The sequence below is a fragment of the Meleagris gallopavo genome, chromosome 16 (assembly GCF_905368555.1).
Source record: "Meleagris gallopavo chromosome 16, MGAL_WU_HG_1.1, whole genome shotgun sequence".
NCBI classification, from domain to species: domain Eukaryota; kingdom Metazoa; phylum Chordata; class Aves; order Galliformes; family Phasianidae; genus Meleagris; species Meleagris gallopavo.
Genome location: NC_139419.1, coordinates 6123705 through 6134876, shown reverse-complemented (window position 1 = coordinate 6134876; position 11172 = coordinate 6123705). Strand labels below are relative to the sequence as shown.

The 11172-nt window shown below is 43.5% G+C and overlaps 1 protein-coding gene across 2 annotated transcripts; it reads right to left on the bottom strand.

The window, feature by feature from the left end:
- Positions 1–138: 138 nt before the first annotated feature.
- Positions 139–4843, bottom strand: GFER (growth factor, augmenter of liver regeneration). 2 transcript variants are annotated; one of them, XM_085237187.1, is made up of 3 exons: positions 4591–4842; positions 4167–4372; positions 139–3256 (listed from the first exon to the last, which is right to left on the bottom strand). In XM_085237187.1, exons 1-3 carry the CDS (start codon positions 4795–4797, stop codon positions 3094–3096), a joined length of 576 nt encoding a protein of 191 aa, XP_085093313.1. In that variant the 5' UTR covers positions 4798–4842; the 3' UTR covers positions 139–3093. The 2 variants fall into 2 exon arrangements, with proteins under 2 accessions (XP_085093313.1, XP_085093314.1); XM_085237188.1 differs by lacking the exon at positions 139–3256 and adding an exon at positions 3455–3536 and having other exon boundaries at positions 4591–4843.
- Positions 4844–11172: the final 6329 nt, after the last annotated feature.

The following is an 11172-nucleotide window of genomic DNA, read 5'->3' as shown; positions in this document are numbered from 1 at the left end:
ACAACAGAAAAGAATCAGCTGCAGCCCCACCTCAAGCAATCAATACACACTTCAGCAGAGCACACAGACAGCAGGTCAGACATACCAGTACACTGTGATACCTCTTCCTAAGACTTCATGCAGCAGGGAAGCTAGGAATAAACTCAATTGCTTTATTATTTTCACACTGACAGGAAATATAATTTGAATACAGTTATTTTTAAAACTAGGTTTAATCAAGTGCATTTAGAATTTATATTTTCCCCTTCTTTTTATGTACACAAACCTTCAATAGAAATTCCACACATACAATTAAAACACTGAATGTGCTATAAACGAGCAGCAAAATATCCTCCCTTGGACAGTCAAGTCCACAGAGATGCTATGTCTGAGAAACAGTAAGTCACAGCTCTTCTGCAGAGCCACAAATATGAGAGAACATAGAGTAAGCATAAACTTTAACCAAATGGTCATTTAGCAACAAACAAACAAATTTAGTTACAAACAGCCCTAATAACATCTTGGCAGCCAGAGCTTGTGCCCTCATTGTATGGACTCATCCACTGAAAATGATGGCTTCAGCTTTAATGCAATTCCTCCTTCTCTGCACCACTGTCAGAACAAAGCAGTACCTGCTGGCAGAAGGAGCTTTTCCTTGCACAACACAAGGAAACAAAGGTTCTGTGTTGTCATAGCCACCCTCCTGATTTTGAGAGGGATACACAATTTTTAATTTTTTTTCCTCCCCACACAGTTAAGACATGGACAGAAGCATCAGCCCTCCTGCAAATCACCAGCTGCTGGCCAGCACAAGGCAACAGCAGGTCCAAGGATTTACCAGCAAAGATCAAGCACACTTGCTATAATTCTCTGGCCTAGCTCATTCTTAGTATTAATATGAAATGGGACAAGGCAGTTGCTTTAATCAACCTGCTCATTTATGCTGATGCAAATTAATGAGAAATCTCATAATCTGGTCCATGGGCAACAGATCTGTCACAGAGTAGTGGAGGGCAAATTAGAAAGGAAGAATAGCAAGTCTCTCCCTCTGCACAACCAAGTGCAGAAGAAAATGCTTGTCAACACCCCCAGGTGCTAAAACTGTGACAGAACTGGGCAACTTAAGCCATCCCTGACAAAGGGAAGGGTACAGCCTTTTTCTTGGTCTTCACCCCACTAGTGGCTATGTATTTGGGGAATTTTATTTGTTGTTTTTTTTTATTTTTATAAACAAAAAAACAAGAACTAAGGGCTGAATTTATTTATTCTAAGAACATCAACATGCCAGTAGGTGATGTTTCTGAGTTTATAGTAATAGTTTCTGAGCACTTTTAATAGCCCACATAACACCATGAGATAGGAAGTCAGACTGCATACTTCATATAACACTTACCAGTTCTGTTGGTTTTGTGTTTAGGAGCATTGATAAATAGAACTTCCCAGAATAACCAGTCCATAAAAATTTGTGTCTTACTGTTTTAACAAGTCCAACTTGAAGAGGCTTTAGTACACCGTAAAACATTCAAACATATTTCCAAAGTTCTGATTGCTTTTCTAAACAGTAAGGAGCTCCACACATGAAGGTTTGGAGATCAAAGTTCTCAGATACAGGCTATCAGCACCCTAGTACTGTTATAAAAGAACTATTACCATTTCCACGAACCTCTCATTCTATCAAAAGTAAATTTACAAACCCACTGTAGTGCACAAAATAAGGAAGCTTACTAAAACACGCAAGGAAAAGCTCAGCAGGAAGTACAGAAGAAAAAGCTCCCTATTATCACAATTTTTGCAAACTCCTGCAAACTTTCCCAGACAAAAATGCAGTAAGGACATAATATGACTATATATTTTAAGAGTTTGAAAGTATTTAGACTTCTTTGTGCGTGTGGTTCTATAGAAAAATGCATTTATACTCATTAAGTCATTTATGCTGCTATTTCACTTGAAACTGAAATTCACACTTATGTATCAGTAACAATGAAGCAATATAGCTGGCATAGGGAAAATGCTAATAGAACAGATCAGTTTCTACAGAGGGAATCCTTTGAGTCTTCTGTGCAATAATTCTATCTAAAGCTGACATCAGTCTTAAGGAAGACTCAAATACTGTAAGGGTATTTAAAGCTCTTTTGTTCCAGAGAGATTTTTATCTAGGTAAAAACACCAAAATATCAACCAAATCAGTAAGTAATGATCATGAATTTCAAAACACAAACGATGCCTCAGAAACACTGTATGCTAAACAAATCTGAATATGCTTCATTACAGATATCAGTCTCAGAACATTACAGCAATCTCCACAATTGACAAAAATTCATAGCAGAGATGAAAAGTTACCAGTTTTAAAAGCAAATAGCTCGGTAGAACTTGTCATATTGCTTCTGAATTGAAAGAAAAAGAGGAATCAATTTAAAACATCTGAATTGAAACCAGCTGATACTTCATGATAATTATTTTGGTCCTGTTCTAGTCTCCTTTTTCTACCCTCTTACATGATAAACTGAAACACATACAAAAAAAAAAGAGAAATCAAGGTTCCATGATTTTAGCATTTACATTAAACGTACCTGCTTTCAGGTCTTTTAGCAAGTCTAACAACAAGCATCAGAGATCTCTAAAAATGTTTAAGGGATATAGACAGCAGGAATTTGCCCTATCAGAACAAAAGAAGTTAAAATGACACTGAAATTTCAAACACATCAGGTTATTAACTACAAATAAGCATGAAATGTCATAGGGTAGCTCTCTACAACTGTGTGCAAGGAACATGAATTCAAGTCAAAGATACAAGCAAATGCCTCTATAATATAAGGAAATGTAATGAAAAAGTATCCACAGGTTTGTCAAGTAACTCAGTTTAACACATTTCTGGCAATTTCTGTGCCACCTGTAAGGCCTCAGTTCCTTGGACAATGCATTTGATATGACCATTTATCAAGGTGCTATTAGCATAAGATTTTCAAATTGGCTTTCAGAATTGGTTCCACCTTTATTTCCACAAGCCATCTCAGTCATGCACACACATACTCACACATATTTACTTGCACATCTCTACGTAGTGATTCAACACCAGAGTGAATCTGTTGGATTTCCAAAGCAGTCCCCTATGAATTAATCACAACTACCATCTTTCCAACCATCTCGCCAGCGCTCATCCACACGAGAGCAGTCAAATTCAGATTTGCCCAGTTTCCTGTTCACTTCATTGTGAAGAAGACATAACCACTGGGAGAAGTTATTTCTGTTGCTAGTATCAGGCTGATTTGTTCGCAATCTGCAAACAGGGAAGAGGAAACAAATGTTACTGCTTTAGTCACCAATTTCAATACCCAAATCAGGCACGTAGCACACAGACAGCTAGTCTCCATTTCTGTTACCATGCGAGAACACAAAATAGAATCCAGGACAGAGTACACTGTAATTATCAGAGGCTGAACCTCTACAGTAAAATGCCAGTGATCACAACTAACCTGGTTTCATTCAGTTCCTAGTCTTGTCGATTGTAAAAGGCAGAGGAATCAAAAGGCTTAGCTGTGATAAACAGCAAGAAGTATCTGCAATCATCAATACGTTGATTTTTTTTAAGGATTCTTAGCATAGCAATAAATGAAAAACATTAAGCAGATTTTTTGCCACGTGATACTTGATAATTTGGTTTCAAGCCTTTTTTTCATGTTCATTATCCAAAAAAAAAGTTCAAATTTTTGAGAAACATGTTGATGGTGACAGGGATAGAAAACTACCACCTACCACAGCTCATTTCAAGTATTTGCCTCCACTGCTGTGAGGCTGTGGCTATTCTGAGATATAAGCATGCTTGCCTACCAAGCCATGAGTCACTCCAAGTACTGGTTTATTCTATGGTTGCGTGCAAGTCTAGTCTGAACCAGAAGGCCATAAACTGCCTCAGGGAGGCCTTGGAGGCAGCACTTAACCCAGCAGCACTAGAAAAAGTATTTGTTTTCTGAATAAGTCTTTCTTTGATCTATGCAGCGGAAGAAACCAGTTTAATTGTCCATAAATCCCAACAGCAGGAAGAGCAAAGATATGCAAATACCCACGGCAGGCCAGCATTTCAGGCCCCTTCAGCAATAACAAAAAAAAAAAAAAAAAAAAAAAAAAAAAAAAAAAAAAAAAAAAAAAAAAAAAACCCACTAACGGAAGAAACCAATGAGGCAACTCACCTTTCCCTTAGATCCTCAGCGCAGTGCTCACACGGATAGAACTTGGAGAAGAGGTGGATGAAATCCCTCATCTCCTGCTGCTGGGTGCCCGAGGGCCGCTCGGGGTAGTAGGCCGCCATGGTGTGCAAGAAGGCCCAGGTGCTGCGGCCCAGCTGCTCACTGTCCAGAGGGCAATCGGGGGGCGGCTCCTTCTCCTCCACCGCGGCCTGAGGGAGAGGAGGGAGAGAGCTGTGGCGGCAGGGGGGGAAAGCATCACGGCGAAGGGACGGCAACAGAGCCCAGAGCCACACGCACGACGGGGAGAAAATGGGAGCCCCTTGGCACCCCCGGGGAGGGGGAAGCGGGAGGGTGCGGCCCCACAGCGCTGAGGGGGTGGGGGAGAAGCCCGCTACTCGCCACGGCTCTGGCCCACACCCCGCCTTACCACGCCGCCCGCCGCCGTTTGCTTCCTCTGCTCGCGAAGCCAGCTCTTGAAATCCGTACAGGCCCTGCAAGGCTTCTTGGGTTGCTCCTCCGCTCCGGAGCCGGCAGCCCCGGGCGGGACGGTGAAAGCAAAAGCGAAAGAGCCGCCTTCGGTGCCTGGGAACGTCGAGGCGCCGCGGCCAGGCCGGCCCTCACTGGGCGCCGCCATCTTGGCGCCGCGATGCACTGTGGGCCGGGGGCGGCCGCGTCCTTGGCAGCGCGGGGCTGTGACTGCCCGGCCCTGGGAGGGCGGATTGGGTCTGAAAGTCGTGGAAGTGCCTCTCAAGATTTTGAAGGGGGTTTTGAGGATGTGAAGTCAGAGGATTGCTCTTTTCTTTCTGTTTGGTTCAGTGTTGTTGTGCCTCAGAGGGGTTTGCAGGCTATAGGATGAATAACCCACCATGAGCTCTAGAACACAAAGTTTGCACCCCTTTCCACTTTTCACCTCTCCGTGTCCCGCAGGCCAAGTGAAAAACACAGCATTCTCTTTAATACATGTGGCTGGGATGAAGGTGAGCCAAAACAGCAGCTTAGGATGATTTAAATCGCCAGTTTGGGTAGGATTTTTGACACACAGCCCAGTTCCCATTCGCACAGCACCATCCTCCCATGTCCCATTGAGCAGCTGTGGTGAAGGAGTCCTCCAGAAGCAGAAATGGCTGCACATCTCCACATACTGTTCCTTCCTGGATGTTCTATAGCTACTTGAAATGCACCCTGAGTCTTTTCTCTGACGTTAAATTAAGTGCTGTTCCACTGCAGATTCTGCAGAGACGCAATTTGTGTGAAAGGGGCTGGAAAAGTACTGCTCATTTTCAGCTCTTACATTCTGATATATTTAACCCAGCGTGGTGAAATGTTTTTGGTAGATAATGCATCAAAGAAAATGCTTCAAGGGTTTGCCCTTAGAAAGGATTTCAAAATTTAGTGTGCTCTGCATGGGAATGGCCCATGTGTTTCCTAGTCTACACAGCACAGCGTTGATGATCTCTGTCCTTGGGCCTGGCTCTGTTATTCATATCTGCAATTTCATGAAAACATTGTGTTGCAGTTATTCACAAGGAAAGGAGAAGAAACATGAGCAACTGCAGCTACTGGCTTTGTCTGAAGTTTTAGATAACTGTAAATATAAAAATATCTCATGTATGAAAGAGACAACCTAGTAAAGGAAAAGATATTCTTTATATTTGTTTTCCTGCACACCAGTAAATATTTAAATGATGCTGATGACCTCATGCTTTATTTCAAATTCTGGAAAAAAGAGTATGCTGGCATCTAGGAGAGACATCATGGGAATTTCCTGCAGTGCTTTACTGCTCAGGCTTCTGACAATTACATAGTTGCAGAGATGTTTGTAAGTCAAAGCAGCGTCCGTGATTGGCTGTTAACAGTCTGTTTGCTTTCTTGTTAGTGATTTCATTTATTTAGTCAGTTAAATTATAAGCAAGATTGATTTTTATTTGAAAGCAAATAGTTCATAAACTCAGAGAAAGCTGTCGCCTAATGTGCGATCTGTGTTCAGTGTTGTTTCCCTTGCCCCTTTTCTGGTCAGAGGGAGCAAGAAGAGCAGAAACGTTGCAATGCTCATATACAAATAATAGTGAGGAAATCCACTTTCCTGTCTCTGAATGAATCTAAGCGTAGTCTGACTGTCTCCTGCAGTGGAGATGAAGCACACTGGTACTGCCCAGGTGAGGCTTCCTCAGCCCTAGTCCAGGTACGCGGTAACCTGAAGCAGGTTCTGCTAACGACACATCTCTATCTTGCTTAATGTAATTGTATCTGGAAGACAGGGTTCACCAAAGCCTACTGGATAGGTACATCTTCCAAACAGTCGCTCATTAACTGGAATAGGGGATGTAATGATGCTAATTACCAGGAAGCATTGGTAAACTCTGTTCTGGAGAAAAAATGAAGGGTGTGTTTGTGTTTCTGAGAGGAAGACTTTGATGTTCTGCTCTTATCTTGGCATTCACTAAGTTAGCTCACAAGCTGGCAGGTGAAGTGAGTGCACAGGGAAGGAAGCAGAAGTGGGGCAGTAGTGAGAGTTGAGCTGTGCGTGAGGCCAGGCACGCATCCTGCTGCTCACGCTCTGACCAGCTGGATTGGGCACCTCCAAGTCCCACACAGGAGTGGGGGCTGAAAGCAGCAGCAAGGCAGGAAGGAAGAACACGAGGAAGGGAGACTCCAAGGAAGCAGCTCTTCTCACTGCAGTTGGGCCCCCAGCTGCAGAAGGGTGCATGTGCATTCGGGAATGGTTATGTTGACAGAAAACCTGCTAATTTTCACAGATAACTGGTGCAACTAACAGACAGAGGGCACAACTCTTGTTGCTACCGTTATGGCCCACTTTCTAGGGTGCAAAGGATACGGAAAGGTAATACTCAGTCCAGGCTGCCTGCTGGCACGTTACTAGATTTTGAGCAGAGAATAGGGAATGATACTTGCACAGACTTTTGCTTCATTTTGGAACCTAAAAATCACTGACTTTTCGTGAATGTATTTTAAGTGCTTTAGAGAAATTTCACAGAATCCCAGACTGGTTGAGGCTGGAAGCATCTCTGGGTCCCTCTGGTCCCACTCTGCTCCAGAGCAGATGCCCAGCATCACGTCTGAGTGGGATTGGACAACTCCAGGGGGGAGACCTCACAACCTCTCAGGGCATCCCCATGTCTTTCAGGACTTACCCTATATCTCTCAGGACTGTCACTGCATTTTTGGGATGGTTGTGTAGATACTTCCAGTTGAATATAACAGTTACTCTGCCAGGAAGTTGACACCTGTGCACAGGTCAGGATGTGAGCCTCAAGTCCAACTAATTAGAAAGACAACATTAGGAATTAGTCATGCAGTTTGCTGAGAACTCACAGTGAACTAGGAAATAGCAGCTGAAAAACAGTGTATATTTCTAGGCATATGATTCATATATATTGAATAGCTCTACCCAAGAAACACATCACTTGCAGAGTTTCACAAGACACGAACCTGTCCCCTGTTAGAAGGAAGGAGCTCGCTGCCATGCCTCACACCTCACCGCCAGGGACATCAGACCCTGGCCACATCTGTCCTGGGATACTGAGATGTGTTCAGAAGTGCACTGTACGGGATCAGTGCTGCTGGGGGTTCAGTCTTCCTCACCTTTCTGCAGCTCTCCCTGACTTTTGCATGATTCCTTTCTCCAGAAGTAGGTCAAAGTAAGTGGACAGCAGTAAATCTTAACAGGTGGAGGAGGAAGAGATTTTCCTCATATAACAATTTTAATGAAAGTGTGTTGACTTTTTGGGGATTAATATCACAAAGCAACAGTTTGCTTTCCAGTAGACTCTTCTTTACACTACATTGTTGAGTGAGGATTAAACATTGCTTTCCCTGCTTTATGAAAAAGAAATAGGAACACGAACGTATAGAACTGAAATAAAACTGATTCTGAAATAAAGGTGAGTTTTTAACTTGGACTCCCAGAGCTGGAGGAAACTCCAGAGAGATAAGTAAGGCACTTTGCATATTCTGCTTGTTGGTGGTGGGGAATGAGGAAAGGATAACAGAAGAATTAGCATTTCTCTGACTAATCTGCAAGGCATACAATGTTTTTGTCTGTTACCAGATTTTACCACACTTGTGAAGCAAGTATAGATTTTACCTGCGTGAAAAGAGTATTTCTGCATATTGGCTAATCCTTGCTTGGTTTCCATTGGGTTGTGCTTCTGAGGATGTTCCCCCCAGGGTTACTGAGGTTCTGTCCTGCCCTGCAGTGGGTCTCAGCAAAAACACACTGTGCTCTTACCACAAAAAACATTCACCAAACACCTCTTGTTTCTTTGCTCTAGGAAATGGTGCAGGAAACTTTCTTTTGCCACGGGCTTAAGTTTCATTCTTATCCTTCCTGGAAGTTTTCTTCTTGAATCACGTTTTTGCCCTTTGTATAACCTTAGGAAAACACACAGCTTTTACAAAGGAGCCATGAAATGGTTGCAACAGGTGCTTCGTAAATGTCCTTTTAGTATTTTATGGGTTATAAGCACACCAGATGAGGAGGGCGGCCTTCTCCCCTGCCCTTAGCGGCTGTGTCCTGAGGGCATTTAAGGGAAAACCAACAAATCTGCTCTGTACTTTCACCCTCAGCTGGTGGGTGTGAGGTCTGGGGGTTGCCATGCTGCAGTGGTTTTTACCAACTGGGGCTGAGATTGTGTTGCCAGTGACCTGAGAGTGGTCTGGACCCCAGAGCACGGAGACAATAATGGGGTGTCCCTGGCAATGAGATCAGCCTGCACTGTGGGCAATTTGCTGTGATCCAAACGAAAACTCCACTGCTGGATATTGCAGAATGCATTTTTGGTGCTGGGTAAACTCTGCAAGTTCATCACCTAGATAGAGAGGTCCTGCAGCCCCGCTGCACCAGGCTCCAGTTGTTACACACATGAGGTCATTATCACAGCTCTTCTTGCTCAGTCCCTCACTGATTATCATTAAGGAAATCTTTCACGAGGGAGTGAGCCACTGGTGAAGTTCAGCCCTGGGGATTGCTGTGTCCTGAATTGGATTCAGCTGCACACTGAAAAATGCCTCATTCTGTGCAGCAGCTGCAGGAGTTTGGAGGAAATCAAATACCTTCTTCTGGATTAAGTACTGTAAAATCTCTCATCCCAGACTTTGTGATTGTTGGACTTCTTATTGTTTATGAGGTGAAGGATATTATTGTCAACTCTGGTGTTTTTTTTCCCTTTAATCAGTGTCTGTTTATCTATTTAATAGAAGTCTAAAACCTCTTTGTACTCTTAAAATCAGCTTTCAGCAGCTGGCCTTTTCATTAGAGGTGCTGATAGGTTATGTGCTATCACGTAAGTTGACCTTCAAGAACAGCAAAGGGCAGGTTTTGATCCTGAAGGTGATGGGGGAGAAGTCTGAGATCTCATACCAACATCAATCCCAGCAGTTGCCCCCCTCTGCCTTGCCCATGGCACAGCACCTTCCTTTTGCTCTCTGTCTTGCAGCTACAGGAGTTTAAGTGTGCTTTGAGGACTTTTCTCTCTGCCTTTCCCTGGTAAGTTTGCAGGGGATCACTGAATCCAGCAGTTTCTCCTGTGTTGGACGTAAAAAGATAAATGCATGAGTTCAGGTCTCACACAGCTGCAGCTGTGAGCAGCTCAGACCTAATCCTATGTGCAGAAGAGGATGTTTGTAACCCTTTTTTTTTTTTTTCTTTTGAGATGACCACTGCTTGTTGGGATTTGGAAGAGGCTGCTGCAAGGCTTGAGTTCTGGCTTTTGTGGATGTAGGATTGGTCCAGATGATTGTCCCACTCCGTCTGTTTGCCCTCCAGTTCAATACACCAATTGAAAGTTATTCCTGGCTCATATGAAATGAAAAGAAAATCATACCCTTGGTGTCTATTTCATATGGACGTTTTACACATGGAAAGTTGTTTTTGCAATTGAAATGTGGCAGGGAAAGCTTCTGAGCCTTTGTGCAGCCCTGCAACAGCATCAAATGAGCTCTGCTCAGTTATCAGACTATGGGCTTTTAGGGGCAGCTGCTCTGCTTTTGCTCTCATGTTCACACAGAGGCAGAAGTAATTGTGGAGAAAAACCCATGTTTTGTTGCTTTCTCAAAGCTGGACAGTCCCCTGCTATGTATTACCTGCTATTTGATGATCTCTTTTGTACCCCATAAAATGATCAAAGACAAATTAATTGCTGTACCTCAAAAACTGTGTAAATATACACTGATGACGCAATGACAGTACCTGGTAGTTGGAGTCAAATGCTCTCCTTTCTGGCAGTCATTTCTGACTACTGTTAATAGTTACACACCTGCAGGTACTGATTCTGCGCAGGGTGGTGTGGAAGTAGCAGGAGACATACAGTAAGCACAGCATACTGTTGAGGAGACGTGTGCCCAAATGAACTCACGCAGAAGTGGAGTTAATAGATTCTTTTGGACCATTCTCCATCTGTCCCTGCAGACATGACACTGACCCGCAATGGTTTTGGAGTGATTTGAGTGTGCTCTAGGAGCAGTACCATGAGCACCAGTTTTGCTCACGCTTTGCTTTGAGATCCCTGTCACCAAGCAGTCTATCTCAGAACATCAGCTCTCCATGCGGTGTGGTGGATTGCCAGCCCCAGGTGGTCCCAAGCCTCCACGTAGTCTCACCCTTCTGTTGTGGCATTGAGTGATGCTTTCTATGTCTCGCTTCTGCTTTACAGCCACCCCCTACATGATTGCACTGAGAGCTTTGAAACGTGGCAGAGCTTTTGGAATTGTCAAACATAAGGCCATTATCTACTCTTCTTGCTTTACTGGCAATCACAGTATTTACATAGAATTAAAATATATCTAAACTTCCTTCAGCGGTTTGGTACGTGTTCAGAGTTCAGATTTTCTGAAGACTTTGATTGTCTCTGGCTTCTCCCACTTAGGGTAAACAGTTTTACACCTTTACACTTTTGGAAATCCATTGATTTTTGTGTTTGCTCTGGGACAGAAAACTCAATGGTACCAGCACACATGACCCCATCCCGGAGCACAGTTGTGCTGCTGGAGG